Consider the following 24671-nt stretch of genomic DNA (forward strand, 5'->3'; position numbering starts at 1 on the left):
CCATCCCCATGGCGAGCCTCCCCACCATCCCCAAGGCGCGCCTCCCCACCATCCCCAAGGCGCGCCTCCCCACCATCCGCATGCCGAGTCTCCCCACCATCCCCAAGGCGCGCCTCCCCACCATCCGCATGCCGAGTCTCCCCGCCATCCCCATGGCGCGCCTCCCCGACATCCGCATGCCGAGTCTCCCCGCCATCCCCATGGCGAGTCTCCCCGCCATCCCCATGGCGAGTCTCCCCGCCATCCCCATGGCGAGCCTCCCCGCCATCCCCATGGCGAGCCTCCCCGCCATCCCCATGGTGAGCCTCCCCACCATCTCTCTGGTGTGCCTTCCCGCCATCCCCATGGCGAGCCTTCCCACCATCTCTATGGCGTGCCTTCCCGCCATCCCCATGGCGAGCCTTCCCACCATCTCTATGGCGTGCCTTCCCGCCATCCCCATGGCGAGCCTTCCCACCATCTCTATGGCGTGCCTTCCCGCCATCCCCATGGCGAGTCTCCCTTCCATCTCTATGGCGTGCCTTCCCGCCATCCCCATGGCGAGTCTCCCTTCCATCTCTATGGCGTGCCTTCCCGCCATCCCCATGGCGAGCCTTCCCACCATCTCTATGGCGTGCCTTCCCGCCATCCCCATGGCGAGCCTTCCCACCATCTCTATGGTGAGCCTTTCCTCCATCCCCATGTTGTGCCTTCCTACTATCCCCATGGTGTGCCACACCCCTACTATGCTGGTGGCCCCTACCAACACAGTGACGTCTTCTACCCAGAAGAGTACTACCCATATGAACCCCACCACTATGGCAGGCCCCCCCATTCTGACTATTACCACCAGCGAAGATATCCTCATCATGGAGAGAGCCTCTCTGACCACTCCTCTGAGGGGTCCATCTTCTTTGGTTCGCATCATCTTGGTGGTTACCACCACAGGGAGCACCCTGGCGAGCACCACAGGGAGCACAGGTGGAGTGTATCACCAACCACAGAGCCACACAAGTCCCGCAGCTTGGCCAGCACCTCCCTTTCTCATACGGCAGCCCACCCCCTTGGTGCAACACACACCAGAAGCTGGGGACACAGCATGACTCAGTCCCATGTCACATTTTACTCATCTCCTTCTCGGAAGTCCAGCAAAGTTCACCCCGGCAGCGTCAAAGACACAGAGAGCTGGAGTGAAGATGAGCATTTTCAGAAGCGCAAATGTGAGTCTTTTCTGGGTCTCCCCACCTGAGACCCCACCACCCAGCCCAGATCCAGCCAGGTCTGACCTGGCACACCTCAGGAAGCTGGGCCCTTGCCTGCATCTGTTTGTGGCCAGCTAGTCCCCCTTCTCACTGTTCACCATCCCACCCTTTATTACTTGCATTTTGCACCTCTGCGGGCCACGAGGTGTTTCTTCACTCAGTCTCTGCTTTGCTCACTCACATATTTTCTTCTCATATGTTGAACCTCTTGTCAACTATGCCTGGGTCCTGAGAGGATAGGGAAGAATCCAGCATGGTTCCTGCTCTCAAGGGGGCTCCGAGGCTGAGGGTGGTCACCGAGCCCACCAGAGGCCATCCAGTGCTAGGAGCCTGTTATCCTCCATTTCACAACATGTACCTCTGTGGCGTTTGTGTGTCCACTTTTCCCCCACTAAACTATGAGCTGCTGAGACTGGGAACCAGTGCCTGAATGAGGGCCCCATTGGAGGGTAGGGAGGGACCTTATCTGGTAACTCACCATCTCCAGACTTGGTTCCCAGTAGTTCAATAAATATGGCAATAGTCTTACAACAACCCAGCAAAGAGAGGTGAGTATCTTAGTAGACGGGGGCAGTATAAGCAGCCAGGAGGAAGAGATGTTTCAGTAGGATCTCAAAGGGAGAGGGAGGCTCACCAAGAAGATGGGGTGGTAAGAGTCAGGGTTTCCATGCATAAGTTGTAAAGTGGGCAAAGAAAGGTTGGAGGTTTAGCGGCAGGAACCCTCAGGATCCACTCAAGTCACTCCAAATCCAGGTGTGAAGGAAGTCGGGACTTTGGTCCAAGACCAGCACAGGACTACCCTAGAGTGCTACCAGTGAGTGGACAACAGGCCAACGGGCAGGGTTGACAATGACCCCCAACCAGTCTGGGAGGGAACCCCCATACCGCCCCCTGCAGAGACATAACTTTCTGGCTCCCTTACAGTGGGCCGAACCCCGCGGGCCCACAAGAAGATGCACACTGCGGACTTCTTCCAGTGGTTGTGGGATAAATTAAGCTACCTCATTTGGGTCTTCCGGAGACTGATCTTGAGGCTGACCCAGTCCCTGGCCTTTGAAACCTTCATCTTCCTCGTCGTCTGCCTCAACAGCATCATGCTTGTAGCCCAGACCTTTGCTGAAGTGGAGATCCGGGGTGGTAAGAACTTTGGGGCCCTGTTCCCGTGGAGGAAGCCAGTGATGTTGTTCCAGGGCCTCAGGTGGGCCTCATCCAGTGCCAGAAGATTTATATGACTTAGCACACTTGATCCTCTTTCCTTTGAAGTCAGTGATATTGAGGGTGTTAGAGACAGGTGATATATTCAGGTGATATATTCAGAAAGAATGTGTGTGTGTGTGTGTGTGTGTGTGTGTGTGTGTGTGTGTTGCTGAGGTCAGCTGGAGACCCACTGAACTGGAGACTTGCTGTTCACAGATGTAGCCACCAGGTGGCGCATCTGCTCTAAATATGCTGCTGTGGGTGGGCAGAGTGTGGGTGGCCCTGGGAGAAAGAGGTCCAGGAGCAGCCTGTGGAAAGCCTGCGAAGGCTGGCCCCTAAAACTACCTGGAGCAGAAACTACCTGGAGTGGAAAGAAGGATAGAACCCGCCACATGGTCATTGTTCCAGGCTCTACTCTAAGCATTTGTGAAATGCATTTAATGGCCATGACAATTCTGTTAAGCAGCCTGTTATGATCTCCATTTTACAGACAAAAGGAAGGTAGTGTGGTTAAGTTGCAGAGCCAGGAAGAGTCTGGGTATTCGGGCTTGTGTGAGAGCCCTGTGGTGAGGGAGAGGGAGGAAGCTGGGAGTCTGAGGGTGGTCCTGAGGGATCCCCTGGGGTCCCCACAGAATGGTACTTCCTAGTCTTGGACTGCGTTTTCCTCTGCATCTACGTCATGGAAGCCCTGCTCAAGATCATTGCTCTGGGCCTGGCATACTTTTACGACTTTTGGAACAATCTAGGTGGGTGAAGTAGGGGCTGGGGCTGGGCAAGCCAGCACTGAACCGCCTGGGGGAGGTTAAGGAGAAAGGAGGGGCAGTCGCAGGTGTTGGCACGGGGAGGCCACTGCCACGCGGCACCCTCTACCTCAGACTTCTTCATCATGCTCATGGCCGTGCTGGACTTCGTGCTCATGCAGATCAACTCCCTCTCCTTCTCCTTCTACAACCACAGCCTCTTCCGCATCCTCAAGGTCTTCAAGAGCTTGCGGGCCCTGAGGGCCATCCGAGTACTACGGAGGCTCAGGTCTGAGAGAGGAGGGTCACTGAAGGTGGAAGAGGGGACACAGGCCTGGGTCCCCAAGGAATCCACTGTGGGGCTGGGGATGTGGCTCAGAGGTAGTGTGGCCTGGCATGCACCAAGCCCAGTGTTCCACCTCCAGTACTGCAAACACAAAACACTCCAAGGAATCCACTGTGATCTGCTCAAATCGTGGGGCAAGGGCAGCTGCAGATCCCAGCCTGCTTGCGATACCCTCCTGTGGGAGCCATCCCTGGGAGCAATCTCTTCATTTTCCGGGGAAGAGACAGGATTTTCCCAAGTCACCAGTAAATCAGGGACCCTCTCCTTTCAGTGCCAGCAGCCAGAACTCTTCCCACTCCCACTGATTCATCTCCCTCTCGACCTTTGCCCACAGCATCCTGACCAGCCTCCAGGAAGTGACAGGGACGCTGGGCCACTCCTTGCCATCTATCGTGGCCATTCTCACCCTCATGTTTACCTGCCTCTGTATCCTGTGCCCGGGCCTGGGGCAGTGTGTGGAGGGGGCAGGGCCGCGGGGATGAAAGGGGGGACACTGGGGCAGGGAACAGGAGCCTGGTTTGGTCCTAAACGGCCAGTCCTCTTCTCTGTTGTCCTGCGGGCACTGTTCCGAAAATCAGATCCCATGCGCTTCCAGAACATCTTCACCACCATCTTCACCCTCTTCACCATGCTCACCCTGGATGACTGGTCCCTCATCTACATGGACAACAGGGCCCGGGGTAGGCACAGGGCAGGAGATGGGCAGGCAGACCCGGAGGGCTCAGCTACCCCACCTGTGACTTGGGGTGTCTGATTCCTGCTGGTAGGGGTACAGCTGGTGGGAGGGCACTGCTTGATTAACACACCTCCCCCTCCCGTAGGCGCCTGGTACATCATCCCCATTCTCATGGTGTACATCATCATCCAGTACTTCATCTTCCTCAAGTGAGGACCCTGCTCTGTGGCCCCGCCTCACTGCCAAGCTCTCCCAGGCACCCCTACCCCAGCCTCTCACCCTGGTCACACCTCTTTTCTCATGTCCCCCTTGAAAGCATCCCACTGTCCCCCTCCTCAGCCTGGTGATTGCTGTACTCGTGGACAACTTCCAGATAGCACTGCTCAAAGGCCTGGAGAAAGTAAAGCAGGAGGTACCACACGGGGGCAGGTCTCCTGGGACACAGGAGAGGCCCAGGGTGCTGCAGGGATGGGGCAGGGGACTCCCGCAGGACTGAGGACTCTTCTCTCCAGAAGGCTGCCCGAGTACAGGAGAAGCTGCTGGATGACTCATTGACGGAGCTCAGGCAATCAGGTACTGCCCGGCTGCCCAGCCCTGCACTACCTGGGGGCAGAGGCCATCTCTCTATCCACTCTGACTCCTTCCACAGCTGGACACGGAATTACAGACTCAATTTTAGAGTTTTAGAACCTAATGACATGGAAGGACTTTTGGAGTTTGGAACATGGGTTCAAAGGTCTCTGAGACAATTTTCTAAAGCCAATTAAATCTATTGTCCATCCTCGAAAAACCATGTGCAAAACAAATAATAAGACAAATTATGATTCACCAAACTCATTTCTATTAATAACTTAGGAAGTTTATAAAAATCAGTCTTCCATGGATAGTTTCAACTGCCTTTGTGGGTTTCATTAAGGGTTGTACACATTTGTCTGGATTCTCTTGACCAGATTGAGAGCGTACAAAAATGAAGTTTCCATATGTGTTCATTTTTACATACATGACTTCCTGGATGTCTTAGTTTTGAGCCAGATGGTTTGCTTCCTGCTGAAAGAGTCTCAGAACATCTTCATCATTGTTATGATGATGATGATGATGATGATGCTGGGGATTAACTGCTGAGCCACATTCCCAGCACCCCCACATTTTTGGGGGTGTTTTACCAACTGAGCCACATCGCCAGCCATTTTTTTGTATTTTATTTTGAGACAGGGTCTCACTAAGTTACTTAGGGCCTTGCTAAGTTGCTGAGGCTGACCTTGAACATGTGATCCTCCTCAGAACTTTAACATTTGAGCTGTAGCCTCCCAGTCTTAGGATCATTCACAGGGCCACCTCTGCTTTCTATCAAGAATGGATAGTATAGAGTGCTTTAATTAAAAAGAAGGAAAGAGAGGAAAAAAAGGGAGAAGAGAAGAAGAGAAGAGAAATTAACTGGCTCCAATTACTTAACAAGTTGAGAGTGCATGAGTTTTCAAGAATGGCTTGATCCAGCCAGGTGCAGTGTCGCACGCCTATAATCCCAGCAACTCGGGAGGCCGAGGCAGGAGGATGAAAAGTTCAAGGCCAGCTTCAGCAACTTAGCGAGATCCTGTCTCAAAATTTAAAAAGGGCTGGGGATGCAGCTCCATGGTAAAACATCCCTGGGTCCGATTCCCAGTACCAAAAAAAAAAAAAAAAAAAAAAAAAAAAGAAGAAGAAGAAGGGCTTGATCCAGGGTTCAAACCATGATCAGGATTTGGTCTTTTATATCTGCTCTATAGTCATCTGTGTGGGTTTGTTTTTAGAGTGAGACGTCCCTTGTGGTAGCAAAATGGCCACCGACAACTGTAGCACCAAGTCCTCACAGTTTAGACATCCATAGCCCTCCCAGCAGAAAAAGCGGTGGTCTTCTCCTATGAGTCTCAACAAAATCCCAGAAATGAGCATGCTTAATTCCAGTTGACTCTGCCTGGTTTCGAACCAATCATTGCAGGCTGCGACTGGCCAGGCCAGCTCACGTGTCCTTGGAACTGTGGGGAGGACTGATGTCCAGCAAGACAACATGAACCTCCTAGGGGCAGGGTGGTTCCTCAGGAAAACTGGAACATTTAGCAGAGCTGGGGCTGTAGCCCAGTGGTAGAGCACTTGCTTAGCACATGAGAGGCCCTCTTTCCAACCCCAGCACCACAAACCTACATAAGAGGGAGTAGAGCCAGACAGGGACAGGCTCCATGCCTGGAGAAGCAACCTCTTTGGGGCCTCAGGGATGGAAACACCTTCAGTCCTCTCTGTGAACCTCTGTGACCCTGGGTTCCTCCGCCCTGCAGACCCAGGTATCTTCCTACTCACCCCCCCACCCCACTTTCTCTTCCTCCAGAGCCTGAGGAGACAATGAGCGAGACCACCCTGTGGAAGCAGTTTATCGAACGCAAGTTTGGGGCCATGACCGACAAGTGAGAAGATGAGGGAGGGGCGGCCTCGGGTCAACTGGGGCAGTCTGGGGCTGGCAGTAGGTTCGGAGGGAAAGGGACAGTGCCATCTCTTTGCAAGGGAGTGGAACAGAGTTGGGAAGTGCAGACCAGGAGTGGCCCCCAGGCTCCACCAGAGCTGCCTACACCGCGGGACCTTCCTGCACAGGGATTCTGCTCCTCTGTTCACTTAAGCACCATTTGGACCCTTGTCAGGGCCAGGCCCAGTGAGGCTCCAGGGACCCAAAGAAGACACCGATTCCATTCCTGTCCCTGAGGGCCCCATCTCTAAGGACCTATGCTGGGCCCTGGAAGCTGAACAGACCTAAGCCAGGTGGAGGGATTGTGGGCAGAACAGCTTGGGTAAAGTCCTGGCAGTCAGACAGTTGATCTTCATTCCTGTCTCTCTGAGTGGGTAGGTGGGCCAGGCCGGCTGGGGACTTGTGGCTGGGGACTCATGTTTGGAACTAGGGTCCTTGGCACAGGCCCTTGCTTTCTGGCTCTCAGACTTGGCTTCCCTAAGATCACTTTGTCTGAAAGCCAGGTGCTGCCCTGCCCTCTCTCGTCTCTGGGCTCCTCTCACCCAAGAGAAAATCCAAGATCCATGACCTGGCATCTGGGGTCCTGCCTGACCTTGTATCATTGTAGACACCACCACCCACTGGCACAACCTTGCTTCGCCCACACTCTTTCCCATGCATGGCACATACTTCTCTACCTGTAGGCCTTTACCTGTACTGTTCTCTGCCTGGAATGTTCTATGGATTCTGATGCCAGGCTCAGTAGACCAGGAATTGGGAGAGCTGAGTTCCAATCCTAGCTCCAGTCATCTCCTGGGGCACTCTCCTGTTCATCCTTCATGTTCCAGCACCTGATCACCCCGGTTGGCTCTTAGTACCCCTGAGACACTTTCCTTGGGGATACCATCCCCACTGGTCCCTTCCACCAAGGGTGATCTTTGGTGTGATTTTGGCTTTTCCCTCCTCCTCTGGACCCCATTGACATTGCTTTGACACTCCCCAGATGTACCTTCAACTAACTCATCAGCTCCCTGCCATATCTCTCCCTGAAGCCTGCCCCAAGCCCCACAATCATGCTCCCTGCTCCAACCTGGCATACCAACTGTCTTCCAAACTCAGTTTTGTGACAGTCCCTCTGAAGCCTTCAGGACCCTCAGTGCTGGGGGAGGTTTCCCTCTGAGGGCCCTTGGCCCCCCGTATTTACACTTAACCAGAGCAGGTCAGTGCTCTGGCTCTGGGGACAAAGTCTGCTTCTTGTTCATCTCCGTCCTTGGAGTGTCATACAGAGGTGGCTGTTTCCATTGTATTTGATGGATAGATGGGTAAGGTCCAGTGGACCCAGGAATGGGGTAGAAGGGCTGGCGAGTGAACGGGTAGAGGGGTGAGTGTTTAGGTGGATGGCTGACCACGCAGTACGTCGAGGTGTACATGGATGGGCCATCTAGGGAGGACCAGGTCGGGAAGGGGTAGATGAGTGTGGGTGGTTAAGTGGGTCTATGAAGAGGCTTGGGTTAGATGCAGGGGCATCAGATGGGTCAAGGAATGGGTAATCAGATGGTTGGGATGGTGAGCCATTGAATGCCAGCACCCTCCTGGGGCAGGCAGGCCTGGGGCTGTTCGGGGTATTAAAAATGAAGCAAAACAGTGAAGGAGGCCTTGGGTGATGTAAGCTTTGGGGGAGACTGGCGAGAAGAGCCATGTGGAGGCGCTGGGGGCCCAGACCCCTGCTACCAAGCAGGCCAGACCAGCCCTCCCCTTTGTCCCCCCAGGCAGCGGGAGCTCCAGTTTCAATTCCTGCAGCTGGTGGCTGGGGTGGAACATCAGCAGCAGAAGTTCCGTTCCCAGGCGTGTGTCATTGATGAGATTGTCGACACGGCATTTGAGGTGAACGGAGCAGGACAGGGGAGGGGGCACCTAGGACTCTTGCCAGCAGTGATCCCAGAGTAGTTAGTGGTCACACAGATGTAGGGGAAGGCAGGCGCTGGCCCCGACTCATTTGCACTCCATCCTACCCCCAACAGGCTGGAGAGGAGGACTTCAAGAAGTGACCCCAGAGAGTGCCACCAGATACAGACCAGAGCCTCTGGCAAGCTGCCCCCTCTCAGGGTTGGGGTTTTGGGACAAATCTCCAACTTTGCCATAATGATTGTCTGGGCACTGCAGGAGTTGGGTCCCAATAGAGTTTTTAAACCTCAGATGATCTTGTGTCTTCATTGGCTGGGCAAAACACCAGGCAAGGGGACTTGTGTGGTGCCTCAGGGGAGCATGCAGGTGGGCGTGAGTGTTGTACATGCAGGGTGGTGTTAGATACCCTCTCCAAGGCCCAGCATCCCAGCTCAGCCCAGAAGGGCATTGGCAACAGCCAGAGGGTGATGCAGAAAGTGGCCCAGGCCCAGGGACTGCTGGTGCTGATAAGGGGCAGAGGGAGGAGTGGTCCACTTAGGGGAGGAAGGCCCATCTGGTCCATAGGTCAAGAGAAAAAGAACAGGCTGGAACAACCCAACATCATCAAGACCTGCGGGACGAATGGGCTCCAGGAATAAAGCTCAGACCCCAGAAATTCAGACCTAACAGCGCCGTGAGCATTCAGTATAAGGACACCAACCTTGGGGATATTGGGTCAGAGGTCATTGCCATCCCCTCCCCTGCCTGGGGTTAGACTACAGAGCCTCAGTGAGGAGGGTGGAGGAGACTGGGCAGATGGGGGCAGGAGTGTGTGGATGGACCAGCTGCATTGGGAGATTCCCCTACTTATATCCTCAGCCTGGACAGACTGTGGCCATGGCTGGGCTAGCCTGTGCTGGGTACTGCAGACCTAGCACTGAATCTAGTTCAAGCCAAGCCTGAACCTGGGGGCTCCCATCCAGGGTTGGGGTCTTTCACTGTCTACAACTGTCTCACTTTTAGTAGAGGTCAGTCCAGGGTGCTGCAGTTTTGACAACCACCCCTTGCCTCTGGGCTGCACGAGACAGTGGTGGAGCCCCAGTGCCTTAGGACAGAAGCAGCTCACCCTCCCTAGCCTAGCAGAGGGCACAGGCTGGCCCAAGTTTCAGGAATAGATTGCGCAGAGGAATGCCATCTGAGGTTAGGGCACAGATTCCAGGGATGGAGAAGCCACGAAGCAGTCATCCCTGCGCCTTGCCTCACCCCAGGACCTCACAAACTCATTCAACAAGCATTTCCTGTCACCTACCCTGCACTGGTCCCTTGTCGGAACCTCCTACTTGGTGTCACATGGAGCATTTACAAGCCAGACACACACACCCTGGCTGTCTGGGCTGCCACAGCTGGCAGGGTCCAGCAGGAACAGGGCTGATGTTATTCCTCATGTCCCTGTCAAGCCCTCAGCTGCTCAGATCAGGTGGGACTCAGAATCTATTTTTTAACTCTCCATCCTCACCCGTGTGTGGCCCCCATAGCAGCAGGCAAGGAGCTGGCACTGCAGCTCCTAAGGTCCCACCACTGGATGAGGCCCAGGCAGGAACAGGTGGGATATAGGACTTATTTGGAAAGAAGGTTTGTGGGCAGCAGGGAGGGACTGCCAGAGCCCTCTCCATGCCATTCCTGGGCTTGAACATTGCTGACAAAACCCCCAAGGCACCAGGTTACTGCCACCTGTCCTGAGTGTAAGTAAGTTGGCACATCCGAGGAAAAGCCCAGGTGGGGAAATGGGGATCTGGCTAGTGATAGGTCTGTGCACACATCTCTGAGCTGCCTTGGGGCACTGCTTCTGTGATCGGCCTGCTTCTGAGTTGCTAGGTTGCGTTGTTGGGTAGTTGGTTGCCAGGTGGGCACTGGTGCTTTTGGGGACATGTCTGTAGTGTCTGGGAACATCTGAGTGAGTCCTGTGGTTTTATGGGTATGAATGTTTGCAGGTTGGAGGGATGTAGGTGTGTGTGTGTGTGTGAGAGAGAGAGAGAGAGAGAGAGAGAGAGAGAGAATGCATTGCAGCCACAAATTCAATTGTGCAAGAAATGTTGCAACTCTATTTTCTTTAAGTGACATTCAGTCAAACCTATTCCTTCCTGTGGGAATCGTCCCTGCTGTGGGCAGCAGGTCTGAGCCTGCTCTCTCTGGGGCTACACGTCCATTCCCTTGCAGGGGTCTTGCAAGGGAACACAGTGGTGGAGTCCTACCAGTGAAAATGTGAGAGGCCGTGTCCTGACCTCATGGCTTCTTGGCCAGCAGGGGCTGTGCAGGACAGGCAGCCCATGCTGGGCCACACTCAGGCACAGGAACATTCGTGGGCAGGAAGCTCAGGGTCCAGGACCCCCTGGGCTGAACCCCCCACACGCATGCCTGAGCTCCTCCCAGATGCTGAGAGGAACAGGGCACAGGCTGCCCTTCTGAGTGCTCACAGACACTGTCGCCAGGGCTTCTCTTGGGACATGATCTTGCTTCTGTGACTTTGTCTCCCATCCCTCACCTGAGGCTACTGGGAGTCTATGGTTGGGGACTCCAGAGTTTGTTTCCCTGTGTCTGTGATGCTGCAAAGTTGAGGGTCCCCAGATTCAAGGGCTGAGCTGTCTGGGCTGGGACAGTGCCCCCCTGGGGTGCCATGGGTGCCCTGTCAGCTGGGGAATGCCTGGAGCCATCAGGAGTCCGGTGGGAAGTGGGGAGTGGAGCATACAGAAGAAACCAAGGCAAGAAGCAGTGCTAGAGATTTATTGCAGCAGATGTGGCTGGTGACCCTGAGGTGCCCTCCAGCATGTGCCCACTCCCACCCACTCCCACTGGGAGGCAGATTACAGCTGCACACAGTTGTGCTTGAGAAGCTGAGAAGAGTTCTTCCAGGGGACTTCAAGGATCTCAAAGTCACAACGCAGCTTCTGTGGAGAGAGCCAGGCCACGGGGAGGGATGAGGCGAGCCCAGCCAGCCTCCTCCCAGGAGCCAGCCCTCTGCCTGCCTTGTCACTCTGGGGACACAAAGGGGCAACCACTGGCCCCAGGGACACACACAGTTCGATGATGGGATTAGATCCCAGGTCTCTCCAGCAAGCTCCCCACACACAGGGAAGCCCCAACCCTCCTCCCTGCACCTCACACAGGCCTGAAACTGAGTCACCCAAAGGCAGGGCAGGTTCAACTAGGTCTTTGCCTGGCCAGCCAGACCAGCTCTGGATGGACAAGCCCAGGGCCTCAGGTTGTGTGCAGGGCCAGGACTGGGGGCAGTGCTGTTACCTCCTGCTGCACCCCAGTGGCTAGGGGGCAGGTGGTGAGGTCCACGTGGTCTCCAGAGACCCCGGTCTTGCGGCATGCTGTGCTCTCCATCTCCACTGTCAGATAGTACTTGATGCCAGCCACCAGCTGGGGAGAAGGCCAGAGATGGGAGGAGAGCCATGGAAACAGGCCTGGATGCCCCCTCCCTTCCCTCCACTGTCTCCCCCTGCCCCAAGCACAGGCAGGGCTCTGAGCTGGGGACCCAGACCTCGGGTGGGAAAGGGGCTCTGGTGGGATGTGAGGCAGGGGGCAGAGGCCTGGGCCCAGCAGGAGGCTGAGACTCACCAGGCTATACCTTCCCAAAACTGGGGCAGTCATCAGGGAGAGACTGCCTGCTGACTTGTCCCCTCTGCCTCCCCTCTGCCCCCATCTGGCAGGGACCAGGGGGAGATGAATGAAAGGAACTCTGTATTTACTCTTTCTGACTCTGAAATTTGGTTTATGATGGATTTTTCAAAAGAAAAATTTTAAGAGCACTGCATAGTAGGCTGGGGTGCACTCAGTGGTAGAGCACTTGCTTGGCATGCCCAAAGCCCTACCTCAGGTCCCCAGAATCACAAAAAACAAACGAATAAATGAAATATTTAAAAAGTATTGTGTGCAGTATTGGTGTGGCCTTGGCATCCCCTTCATCTAGTGCCTGGGCGGGCGCCTTGCCCTGGCGGGGTTCCTTCACCAAGCTCACCTGGCTCTGCGCCTTGAGGATGTTCGTGTCGCGGAAGTAGTAGAGGCTATTGCTGCCCATGTTGTAGCTGGCCACAGCTGCCTGCGCCGCCTTCTGCACCTGCGGGTCGCTGGGGGCCAGGTCCCTGCGTTCTCCGGTCCTGCGGCCCCGCGGATCGGCGCGGGCGTCGGGGGACAGCGCCAGGAGCCAGAGCGCGAGCAGAGCCAGGCCCATTGTCAGCGGGAGGTGAGGACGTGCCATGGCTGCCAGTGCCGGTGCCCGGCTGAAGCCTGTGCTGCTTTTACCGGCTACGCGGCCCCGCCCGGCCCCGCCCGCCGCCCGCACCGGCTCGCGCCCCCGCGGCTGGGATCCGGGCAGGGTGCCTGGGGACAGCCCGCGCCTTCCCCTCCCCCAGGTCCTGCGGGCAGAGACGAGGGGCAGAGAACCTCCGTGTGCCAGGATGCTACACTGCCCTCCCCTCCAGCAAGGGAGAGCACAACGACAGCCCTCAGAGACAAGTGCCACTGTAGGAACAGTTCACTAGACGGCTGTCCAGTCTGAGCTACCAACAGCACCTACGTTTGAGCTCTTACTGTCCCACCATTTCCTGGCTGTGTGACCTTGGAGATGTTCCTTAACCTCTCACTGCCTCAGTTTCCTTTTTGGGAAAATGGGAATTGTGAGGAATCTTTGAACTGATACAAGTAAATTGGAAGAGGCCAGATGTTATACAAACAGCACGTAAGTTGGAGACATTACCGCCCTGAGCCTGTGTTAATTTAACTCACAATCAGCACCAAGTGGGAATTGCTAGTGTTTCCACTTGCAGAGGAGTTAACAGGAAGGGAGCAGCTGATTTGCCTACAGACAGCAGCTGATCGCCAATAAATGGAGACCCTGGCTTTTGAGCCCTGGAGCTCCAAGATCTCTGTAGTCCTAAACCAGACTGAGTCCTAAGGGTAAGAACTGGTCAGAAGGAGGGGCTGTCATACCTGTTGCCATTTTACTGACTGGGTGAACTTGGACAAGTCACTCAACTTCCCAGAGCCTCATCTTGAAAAAAGGGTGACTTTTTTCTCCTAAGTTTGTTCTGATGCCAGTGTCTCCAGACAGAATCTCCCATAGGCACACTGGGCAAGTGCTACAGGTACCAGCAACATAGGGACCCCACAATTTTTTGAAAGAATTCAGTAATTAATATAGAAAAAACATCACTGAAGCAGTCAACACAGGACAGGCCTGGACTTTGTTGGAATCCTTTGTGCTTTAGGGTCTACTAGTTTATGCTATGATACATGTGGAGAGCTAGGGCATTCGTCCTTGGGACACTGAGCTCTTAGCAGTGGGGCTCAGAGGAGGTGGTCGCTTATGGTACCTGGCAAATGGTTGGTGCTTGGTGAGGGGTAGCTATTATTGTTTTGGTTTTGTTTGCGGTACTGGGGATTGAAGTGGTGGGGGGGTGTTGCTCTGCCATTGATATACATCCAAAACCTTTTTTTATTTTTTATTTTGAGACCAGGTCTTGTTAAATTGTGGAAATTAAGATCTTTGAACTGGCTTTGAACTTAAGATCTTCCTGCCTCGGCCTCCTCCTGAACAACTGGGTTTACAGGTATGTGCCATCCCCCTAGCACTATTACTGTGATGAGTATCATAAGTGGACATCTAGTATCTCCCCCTCCCCAATTCTAGAATCCCAAGGCCATTGAGGAAGTGATTTCTCAGGCCAGAGCATGGTCAATGCCCAGTCCAGCTGTCAGTCTGCTTCCTTCCTCACCTCTGTCCAGCTATGAAAAACAAACTGCTACCTCCCTGGGATTCCAAGGAAAGGGTCACAAGTTTGTCACAGGCTCAGGTTTCAGTCTTAAAGGGAAAGACTTCAGTTTGTGGGAGAGCTGGCCCAAGCTTGGCTTGATGAGGAGGCCTTGGCCAAGCAGGGTCCATGAGTTGAGAGGCATGGGACAACTCACAGGAGAGGTGGGAGGAAGCAGGGAGCCTCCTGGGCTCCCCCAACTCTGCTGTCCCACCAGGAGCTCAGTCATGGTCACACTTACCTCTCACAGCTCCCTTGAAAAGGACACCATCTCTGACCCACCAAGAACCAGTGGGTCCCCCATTACTGTCACCTACCCTATCTATCACTTCTTTGTGCTAATGCCAATGAGTCTTTGGCACTACAGTCTAGCAATTTCCAAGGACCTCTCATTCACTGATTGCTATTCAAACTCTGAGGTAGTATTATCCTCATTTGCAGATGAATTAATCAGAGCTAATCTGAAGTCACTTGACTAGAAATGCTGTCTGGGGAGAAAAGAGGGGGAGGAGAGGGAAACTAACTATCACTGGACTCTTGCCACATGCTAGGCCTTATGCCACATCTTCTTATTCTCAGTGACTCTGCAGAGTAGTGATTATTACCTCTTCCTATAAAGAGGAAAGGAGAGGTCAAAGGAGAAGCGGTAGGACCTGGAGTAGCACCCACATGCCAGGAATGTCCTGTGCTGAGACCAGGCTGCTCTGCAGAGGGGTGCTTCCTGAAGGTGGTCTACCTCATCCAGAAAGGAGCCTGCAGCCCAGACTCCATCCTGTCTGGATCACTCTGGTTTCCAGGAAAAGCCTTGGGCCAAGCATGAGCTTGAGATTGGCTATCCCACTGGCCATGGGACACAGGCTCCAGTTTTTCTGTGGCCCAAGCATCCCAACCCAGGTTGCTCACAGCACCCTTCTCTTGTCCATGGCTTGATGGATCTTGATGACCAGGGAGGCCTCTGACAACCTCTTCACCCTGGGCTCACCCTGGCAACCTTCTTGCTGGCCCCAGATCCCTCTTCCTTGAGGCTTCATCTGGGTGAAGGACATTCCCTCCCCAGGGCTCTGCTCCCCTTGCCTTGTCACAGATATCCTGGAAAGAAGGCTTTCTGGCAAGGACACCTGTGATTCCGTGGAGGCGCTCCCCTCAGGGCCCAGGGCGTTTTGCTCCTCAGCTGGTGGAGCCTTCACAGCCCTTCACTGGCTGGTCCCAGGAGACGGAAGCCAGAGCAGTGGAACAACTGGCTCCAGATCACTGGGTGAGCAAGGGAAGATCTTGTGCAGAACCATGCCTGGCTGGCCCTTCAAGGTTATCATCAGTCGAAGCCAGGAGCGATGGCAGCAGAGAGAGCCCTGGTGCCTACAGGGAGGGGAACCCTGAAAGGGGGCCACAGCCATAAGCACCAACTGAGCATCTTCCACTCCATCTGGGCTGCCTCTGGGCGGGGGGGGGGTTGGTGTCTTGGGCTGTTTGTCCCATCCTTTCTAGGGAGAGCAGGAAGAAGCCCTCAGGACACTGGGGTTCATCCTAAGCTCCAGGCCAGATCTGAGCACTGAGGACTAGAGCAACTGAGGGGTCAAGCTCTGGCTGGATGCAGAGGGTGGGGGTGGCAGGGGGTATATTGGGTAAATATTTGCTGACTTCTGGGCCCACTGACGACCCCAGGCTAGCGGAGCTCAAGCCAACCTGAGCACTGACTGAGAAGTTCTGACTCCTAACCCTCCCCCACCAGGCCTGCTTTCTCCAGCATGCCAGGCCTTGGTCCCTTTGGCCTATTAACTGAGTTGAGCTGAACCTCTGAGAGTCCACTCTGTCACAAGGTATATTCTAGATGCCCTTTGTCCCCTGCTGCCCCAAGACTGATCCAGAAACTTGTGTGAGGGTACAATAAAAAGAGCCCAGATGAAGGGCTCCTGGCCTACCAATCTGTCCTGAGCTCCACCCAAGCCCCAAGGAAGACATGACAAAGCTCATGGGTGAGCCAGGGAAAGGCAAACGATGAGGAAACAAGGCAGACAGACAGCATGTCGCACAGGATCCCACAGGGTCCCAGTGCCAGAGCCAGGGAGGCAACCAGTGTGGGCTAGAGCCACAGAAAGGGCTTTGTGGAACGGGAGAGCGTCTCCATCACCTTCCTGTTCAATGACAACAAGCTGGCTATGTCATGGCTGAGTGTGGAGAGACCGTGGCCCTACCAAACCCCCGCCTCAGCACACCAGGCATGTGACAGTGTCACACGAAGGTTGAGGCTGTGAGTGTGCCTGGACCCATCAGGCACACAGTATGGTCTCAGACTCCAGAGAAGGCTGCTCTACTATCTCAGTGGGCTCCTCCCAGGAAGCAGCAGAACCACAGTAGGCCCTGCTCTGGCCACCTGGAAGCTGCCAGCTGAGCCACACATTGCCCAGACCCAGTCTGAAAGAACCCTCATTCCTACTAGTGACAATCCTGTCCACTTTGTCCCACAATCATTCTATCCCCAGCTCTCTCTTTTTGGCTTTCCTCTTATCCTTCTATTATTCTGAAATGTAGCTAACACAGAAAACAGGGCAGAAGATACACGTTCCTTTAAACAAGTAATTACAGGATGAATGCATGTATTTCCACCACGCAGGTCAAGAAATGGAGATGCCACTCCACCTTCAAGCCCTTCCATTATCACACAAAGATAATCACAATTGATTTTTTCTTCATTATTATTCTTTGCCATACTAGGGATTGAACCCAGGATCTTGCCTGCTGGACAAGCACTGTACCACTGAGACATGCCCCCAGCCTTTTTATTTAGAGACAGGGCCTCACTCAGTTGCTGAGGCTGGCCTTGAACTTGTGATCCTCCAGTTTCAGCTTCCCAAGTAGCTGGTATTATAGGTGTGTGCCACCATGCCAGGCTTACTACTGACTTGCAATAAACATTTCCTTGCTTTTCTTTCTAGTATTACCACCTATATAGAGATCACTAAGCAAGAATTTACTTTTTAACTTTACGTGAACAGAATCATCCCATTGTATATTTTGCTTCATTTGTTCAATATTGTTTGAAACTCACCTATTGTCTGTGGCTGCTGGGGTGCTCCCCACACCACCCCTGTGCTGCCAGCCTGGGCTTCACACTGCAGCACCCAGTGCCTCAAGGCACCAGGTTACTGTCCCCTGTCCTGAGTGTAAGTTGGCACATCCAAGGAACAGCCCAGGTGGGGAAATGGGGCTCTGGCTAGTGATGGGGTCTGTGCACACATCTCTTAAGCTGCCTTAAGGTGCCGCTTCTGTTTAGCCTGCTTGAGTTGCTAGGTTGCGTTGTTGGGTAGTTGGTTGCTAAGTGGGCACTGGTGCATTTTGGGGACATGTCTGTAGTGTCTGGGAACATCTGAAAGTGTGTCCTGTGGTTTTATGGGTGTGAATGTTTGCAGGTTGGGGGGTTATAGGTGCGTGTGTGTGTGTGTGAGAGAGAGAGAGAGAGAGAGAGAGAGAATGCATTACAGCCACAAATTCAATTGTGCAAGAAATGTTGCAACTCTATTTTCTTTAAGTGACATTCAGTCAAACCTATTCCTTCCTGTGGGAATCGTCCCTGCTGTGGGCAGCAGGTCTGAGCCTGCTCTCTCTGGGGCTACATGTCCATTCCCTTGCAGGGGTCTTGCAAGGGAACACAGTGGTGGAGTCCTACCAGTGAAAATGTGAGAGGCCGTGTCCTGACCTCATGGCTTCTTGGCCAGCAGGGGCTGTGCAGGACAGGCAGCCCATGCTGGGCCACACTCAGGCACAGGAACATTCGTGGGCAGGAAGCTCAGGGTCCAGGACCCCCTGGGCTGAACCCCCCACACGCATGCCTGAGCTCCTCCCAGATGCTGAGAGGAACAGGGCACAGGCTGCCCTTCTGAGTGCTCACAGACACTGTCGCCAGGGCTTCTCTTGGGACATGATCTTGCTTCTGTGACTTTGTCTCCCATCCCTCACCTGAGGCTACTGGGAGTCTATGGTTGGGGACTCCAGAGTTTGTTTCCCTGTGTCTGTGATGCTGCAAAGTTGGGGGTCCCCAGATTCAAGGGCTGAGCTGTCTGGGCTGGGACAGTGCCCCCCTGGGGTGCCATGGGTGCCCTGTCAGCTGGGGAATGCCTGGAGCCATCAGGAGTCCGGTGGGAAGTGGGGAGTGGAGCATACAGAAGAAACCAAGGCAAGAAGCAGTGCTAGAGATTTATTGCAGCAGATGTGGCTGGTGGCCCTGAGGTGCCCTCCAGCATGTGCCCACTCCCACCCACTCCCACTGGGAGGCAGATTACAGCTGCACACAGTTGTGCTTGAGAAGCTGAGAAGAGTTCTTCCAGGGGACTTCAAGGATCTCAAAGTCACAACGCAGCTTCTGTGGAGAGCCAGGCCACGGGGAGGGATGAGGCGAGCCCAGCCAGCCTCCTCCCAGGAGCCAGCCCTCTGCCTGCCTTGTCACTCTGGGGACACAAAGGGGCAACCACTGGCCCCAGGGACACACACAGTTCGATGATGGGATTAGATCCCAGGTCTCTCCAGCAAGCTCCCCACACACAGGGAAGCCCCAACCCTCCTCCCTGCACCTCACACAGGCCTGAAACTGAGTCACCCAAAGGCAGGGCAGGTTCAACTAGGTCTTTGCCTGGCCAGCCAGACCAGCTCTGGATGGACAAGCCTAGGGCCTCAGGTTGTGTGCAGGGCCAGGACTGGGGGCAGTGCTGTTACCTCCTGCTGCACCCCAGTGGCTAGGGGGCAGGTGGTGAGGTCCACGTGGTCTCCAGAGACCCCGGTCTTGCGGCATGCTGTGCTCTCCATCTCCACTGTCAGATAGTACTTGATGCCAGCCACCAGCTGGGGAGAAGGCCAGAGATGGGAGGAGAGCCATGGAAACAGGCCTGGATGCCCCCTCCCTTCCCTCCACTGTCTCCCCCTGCCCCAAGCACAGGCAGGGCTCTGAGCTGGGGACCCAGACCTCAGGTGGGAAAGGGGCTCTGGTGGGATGTGAGGCAGGGGGCAGAGGCCTGGGCCAGGCAGGAGGTTGAGACCCACCGGGGCACACCTTCCTGAATCTGGAGCCAATATGAAAGAATGGCTGCTATCCCTTCTGCCCCCGTCTAGCAAGGACTAGGGAGAGGTGGCAGAGGCAAGTTGGTATACAGAGTTGGATCCTCTCTTTGAAATCCAGCTATTTTGTCTGTTATGGATTTTGGCATTCATCTATTTTCAAAACATTGTATAAAAATGTCAACTTGGCTGGGTGCAATGGTGCACACCTGTAATCCCAGTGGCTCAGGAGGTGGAGGCAGGAGGACTGTGAGTTCCACGACCTGCTTCAGCAACTTAGTGAGGCCCTAAGCAACTCGGCGCTGCTGTCTCTAAATAAAATACAAAAATGGGCTGGGGATGTGGCTTAGTTAATTAAGCACCTCTATGTTCAATCCCTGTTTAAAAAAAAAAAAAAAAAAAAGGAGGTGCTTTCGCCACCCCCTTCACCTGGCACCTGGGTAGCACCTCTCTGGCCTGGCCTGCTGCACTTTACTCTGTGCCTTGAGGATGTGCTTCTGCCTGTACTGTTGTTGACTGCAGCCACCTGGTACCTCTTCCACAGTGGGCTATTCATCCTACCCAGATGCAGCCTCGACTGGACCCTCATTCCTATAGACAATAGTGTCCCACTTACGGGATCATTGTTCTATCCTCCGGTCTTTAGTTTTGCTTTTCCTTTTATTCTGTTATTCTGAAATGTAGCTGATACACATTAAGGGCACCAAAGAACACACATGTTCAAGTAAAATAATTTTTTTTGCAGCGCAGTGCTGGGATCAAGACCAGGTCTCACACATACTAGGCAAACGCTACCACTGAGTTACACCTGACCCCTGCTCAATTTAATAGCCAACGTCTACAATACCACCCCACAGGTTGAGATGGAAGAGCCACTCCCACTACCAAGCCCTTCCCCTATCACAACCCCTGCCCCCGCCACTGATTTTTCTTTGTATTGACTCCCCCCCAACCCCCCAACCCCTGTGCTGGGGATGGAACCCAGGGTCTTACACAAGCTAAGCAGGCTCTCCACCACTGAGCTATACTACCAACCTACTACTAACTTTTGCTATAAGCATTCCTTGGTTTTCTTTTCTTTTGTGTGCAGTAATGGCTCTTGATATTTTTGTGACAGGGCCTAAAAGTTGCCAGGTTGACCTTGAACTTGCAATCCTAAAGAGTCAGTCTTCCAAGTAGCTGTGACTCCAGGCCTGCATCACTATACCTAGTTTCTTTATTTTGTGTGTGTGTGTGGTGCTGGGGATTGAACCCAGGGCCTTGTGCATGTGAGGCAAGCACTCTACCAACTGAGCTACTTCCCGAGCCCCCACTACACCTACTTTCTTGATTTTCTTTCTAGCTTTACCATCTATGTAGGGATCCCTAAGCAAGAATTCACTCAACTTCATGAGTGGACTCCATCTCTTTTTTTTTTTTTTTCCTTTTCCCATTTTTGGGATTTGTTGGTTTTTCACCACAGAGCAGCTTTATTTACTTACTTATTGATCTCCCACACTGAGAGCCACAGGTTGTACCCTGTTGGGGGCTCTTGTAATCGACAGTTATGCACATTCATGTATGTCCTGGGGCAGGTGTTCAGGAGCTTCTGAGAAGCAGTACTGGGAGTGGAATTCCTGGCTTACAGGGTGTGTCAGTTTTGCAAAATAATGTCCAAGTGTTTCCCAGAGTGCTCACAGTAATTCACACTGCCACCAACACAGGAGTTCCTGTGGCTCCATTTGCTCAACACTTGTTATTGTCTGGCTTTTAAGATTTTTGTCAATTGGGTGGGTGTTGATGGCATCTGCTTTTCTGATTTCTATGAAATTGAGCCTTATCACATGTTAGGGTATATTTCTTTGGGGCTGCCTTTCATGTCTTTTACCAGTTTTTCTAATGTTTCTACTTTTTTCTTGCCCACAGTTCCATGTGCCCTGGGTAAGGTTCTTCCTTTATAATTTTACAAGTATCCTTTCCACTCTCTTCACTCTACAATTTTAAATGGAATTTCTAACATTAATGTAGTTTTGTCAACTTTCTCTTAATTTTTCACTATCCTGAGATCACTGAAAACTCATATTACCTATTTAAGGCCCATCACTTGGGCCTCCTCAGCCAGTAAAGATTGTGTGGACATTTTATTTATACAGCAAGTAAGTCACTGTTCAATGATGGTCTGTTGAAGAGATGAATGCCAAGCACAAATGGGTGATATATAGCTAGCATTTCATCTGGTCCCTACAACAATCTCATTTCCTAAGTGGAAAAACTGAGACAGAGTGAGTAAGTGACATGACCAAGTTAAGTTTGTATTAGCCTTGCTATTTCCCAGCAACAAGTCTATGGGCAAATTAACTTCTGAGTCCCAAGTCTCTTCACTTCTAAAAAAGAAAACAATGGTTTATTATCATGAAAGGAAAAAACTGTAAGTTTCAGTTTAAGGACCGGTTCATAAGTGTCCCAAGAAAGAACAGGACCAAGCTGGGCGTGATGTTGTCACACAAAGCAACTCAGGAGGCTGAGGCAGAGGACTGCCCATTTGAAGCCGGGACAACTTAGTGAGGTCCTGTCTAAAAATTTAAGAACTTGGAGATGTGCCTCAGCGGTTAAGTGCCTGAGTTCAATTCTTGGTACCGAAAAATAAACTAAAATGGATTAGGGACGTACCTTAGTGGTAAAGTGCTTGCCTAGTGTATGAAAAGTTCTGTATTCAATCCCCAGACAAGAAAACAAGAGAAAAGGACCTAAATATACTGAATTCAAGTGTAACTCCCACACTCCTTTCCCCCTAAGACAGCTGGGCAGATAGCAAGAGCCCTGCCCATGCCTCTGAGGACATGAGAGATGATGTGATGATCAGTAGATGAACTCTTACCCACATCCAGTCCACCCTCTTCCTGGTACCTGACTCCCACTGACTTTTCCACCAGGTGCTGCCTAGCTGTTGACTTGAGTGACATCTGGCACACCACAGCTTACCTGGCTCCCAGGAAGAGATCAACCCACACTCTTTCCCACGTCATCCAGGGATTGGGACACTCCAAGCCACCTGCCCAAGGCCCATGTAGGTAGGGTAGCTACTCTCTAGGAGTGGGAAGCCAATCTGTCAGTTTCGATCTGCACTGATAAGGAGAGTAGCACACAAGTCAGCCCCTGGTGAAGAGGCAATTCTCAGCCCACTTACTTTTCAACACACAACACCAGTCATGAAGGCCACTGACTTTATTGATCTAAAAAACTTTACAAGGACAGTGACTGTTATGCCAAAAAAAGGTGCCAAATGGCATCAAACAGACCAGAGGTGAAGGTGGGGGTGAGGGAAGGGGTCAGGAATCCAATCAGAAAAGCTGGTTAATGGTTTCCATGGAACTGGCAGGGGAAAGGGAAAGGGAGTTGCATGCAAGAGCAAAAATTCCAAAAAGATTGAAATGGTGAGGGGAGAGAACTCCCAAAGACCCTGGAGTACGACAACAGCAATCTTTTCCTTTGTAGAGGACAAGGAGCCCCCACTGAGCTGCAAACTCTGGAGACTTGATAATGGGGCTGGGGATAGACGGCTCCCCAGAGAACATCACAAGAAGGCATCACACCATTCTCGAAGGCACCCAAAGCAGTCCCGGGACTGCTTGGCATTAGCGCCACATGTGTCCTTCAGCCATTCCCGGAAGAGGTCTTCATCTTTCTTTAGCACCAGAAACTGACCAAGAACAACATATGCCTGCAAAACAGGCAAAACAAAGGGCATGCTGCTGAGTGCTGTGGGAATAAGAGCAAGACCGCTGTCTTCCACCTTACCACTCTGACTGTGCCACATCCCCTCTGGCCTCTGAAGCTCAGCAAGGTACCTTGCTGGGTACTTGGATGGGAGAGCAATGCCACTTTTGTGACATTCAGAGCACACAAGCTCATAAAGCAGGGCAGGTTCTGCACCTACTTCATCTCTCCCAGGTGGCCAGTCACTTCAGATTTTCCACCACGGTGTACTCCTCCCCCCCTCGCTTCCCCGACTCCGTTTGCCCTGAGAAATCGCAGTCTCTTGCCCCCAGCTCTCCCCTGGTACATGTAGCCAACCCACACCTTGTCAAATCCCCTTTCCTCCAGCTTCTTGCCCAGGACTTCACCAATCCCAGCCAGGCTCCCCACTGGCTTTTCCCCCATAGGCTCTGCCACGAAGTCTCGATGCTTTTGGGAGGTTGTCATCTTGATCGAGCTTAATCTGGGAATCCCAAGAAAAAGCGAGTTAGGGCTGAGGACCTGAGCTCCCAAAGGTTCGAGAGCAATCTCATATTAAGACGAAGCCAGGCCACTACGGTAGCTTATCAGAATCTCCTCCTTTCACAGAGAGAACTGAGGGCCAGGGACAACCCCCCCACTATTCGGAAAAGAATGTCTTCCACTCCCTGGGGGACCTAGGTTTCGGTACAGTCCCAAAAGAAATACCATCCTGCTCGAACAGGTGGCGCACGCAGGGCAGTAGGAAGACACTCAGAGTCGGGAGCCAGGGCCCGCCCTAAAGCTGTCACCCTCTCGGTGACCTTGGCTGCGGAAAGACGACACTGACCCTGCCCGGGGCAGCCACATGGTGTGAAAAACCAAAGCAGGGTCTCTACCTCACCTACCCGCCACAGGGCACTCAGGGCGAAGGCGCAGGCCCGCAGCGCAGACCCCCGCCCCGGCGGCCCCGCGGGGTTCCCGTCTCGCCCCGCCGGCCTCGCCCCGCCCCCGGCGTGCGCCGCCCCGCCCCCTCCACGCGCCGCCGCTCCCACGCTACACGCGCCGCTCCTCCCCGCGGCGCGGCCGAACCCTCTCCTAAGATGCATTCCCTGGCTCGCCACAGCAACGGGGTCCCTCTCCTTCCCTCCTCCCCGCCCTCCCTCCGGTCTCCCGCTGGGGACCCGCTCGGAAGTTTGCGCTCACAGGCAGCTCCGGCCCCTGTAACGGCTGCTCTCGCCAGTCGGCCGCTCCCGCCGATACCTCAAGCCACTAGAACTTTCTTCGACTTCCGCTTCCGGGTCACCTCAAGACCCGCCTTAAAAAAAACCAATTGGGCACTTCTAGCCGCTGAGGAACCATAGAGTTGGAGCGCCCCAGGTCTAATGTCCACACTAGCCGCTCCTTTTTGATTCCTCCTGTAAAGCACGCTGCCCTCTGTGGTCTTGCTCTCGGGGCTGCTCTTCCAGTCTGAGGGAGAGAAGCTTCCGAACAGGATACTTCCTTTCTCCATTGCCCGGTACTTAGAACTCAAGGACTTAGGTCTGACAGACCTCGCGGTAGGA

The 24671-nt window shown here is 53.6% G+C and overlaps 3 protein-coding genes and 2 long non-coding RNA genes across 7 annotated transcripts; 2 read left to right on the forward strand and 3 right to left on the reverse strand.

Annotated features, from left to right (window-relative positions):
• Positions 1 to 1078: 1078 nt before the first annotated feature.
• On the forward strand, positions 1079 to 8854 carry CATSPER1 (cation channel sperm associated 1; the record flags this gene model as incomplete). The annotated part of the gene is made up of 12 exons (XM_079101685.1): positions 1079 to 1199; positions 2166 to 2378; positions 3071 to 3184; positions 3314 to 3467; positions 3859 to 3950; positions 4061 to 4204; positions 4346 to 4409; positions 4540 to 4612; positions 4713 to 4773; positions 6560 to 6635; positions 8440 to 8554; positions 8692 to 8854. The coding sequence occupies 12 exons, from the start codon at positions 1079 to 1081 to the stop codon at positions 8716 to 8718; spliced, it is 1254 nt and encodes a 417-aa protein (XP_078957811.1). The 3' UTR covers positions 8719 to 8854.
• Positions 8855 to 11321: 2467 nt separating this feature from the next.
• Positions 11322 to 12907, reverse strand: CST6 (cystatin E/M). Its single transcript, XM_079103329.1, has 3 exons — positions 12576 to 12907; positions 11852 to 11977; positions 11322 to 11499 (listed from the first exon to the last, which is right to left on the reverse strand). The coding sequence occupies exons 1-3, from the start codon at positions 12813 to 12815 to the stop codon at positions 11416 to 11418; spliced, it is 450 nt and encodes a 149-aa protein (XP_078959455.1). The 5' UTR covers positions 12816 to 12907; the 3' UTR covers positions 11322 to 11415.
• Positions 12908 to 13044: 137 nt separating this feature from the next.
• Positions 13045 to 22807, forward strand: LOC306639623. Its single transcript, XR_013757694.1, has 2 exons — positions 13045 to 13295; positions 22326 to 22807. It is a non-coding gene; the product is annotated as an uncharacterized lncRNA (long non-coding RNA).
• Positions 18547 to 19210, reverse strand: LOC306639924. Its single transcript, XR_013757702.1, has 2 exons — positions 19075 to 19210; positions 18547 to 18724 (listed from the first exon to the last, which is right to left on the reverse strand). It is a non-coding gene; the product is annotated as an uncharacterized lncRNA (long non-coding RNA).
• Positions 22600 to 24411, reverse strand: BANF1 (barrier to autointegration nuclear assembly factor 1). 3 transcript variants are annotated; one of them, XM_079103330.1, is made up of 3 exons: positions 24313 to 24411; positions 23473 to 23611; positions 22600 to 23113 (listed from the first exon to the last, which is right to left on the reverse strand). In XM_079103330.1, the coding sequence occupies exons 2-3, from the start codon at positions 23593 to 23595 to the stop codon at positions 22967 to 22969; spliced, it is 270 nt and encodes an 89-aa protein (XP_078959456.1). In that variant the 5' UTR covers positions 23596 to 23611; positions 24313 to 24411; the 3' UTR covers positions 22600 to 22966. The 3 variants fall into 3 exon arrangements, with proteins under 3 accessions (XP_078959456.1, XP_078959457.1, XP_078959458.1); XM_079103331.1 differs by lacking the exon at positions 24313 to 24411 and adding an exon at positions 24011 to 24106; XM_079103332.1 differs by lacking the exon at positions 24313 to 24411 and adding an exon at positions 24006 to 24024.
• Positions 24412 to 24671: the final 260 nt, after the last annotated feature.

Source organism: Sciurus vulgaris (assembly GCF_902686455.1).
Source record: "Sciurus vulgaris genome assembly, chromosome: 11".
NCBI lineage: Eukaryota > Metazoa > Chordata > Mammalia > Rodentia > Sciuridae > Sciurus > Sciurus vulgaris.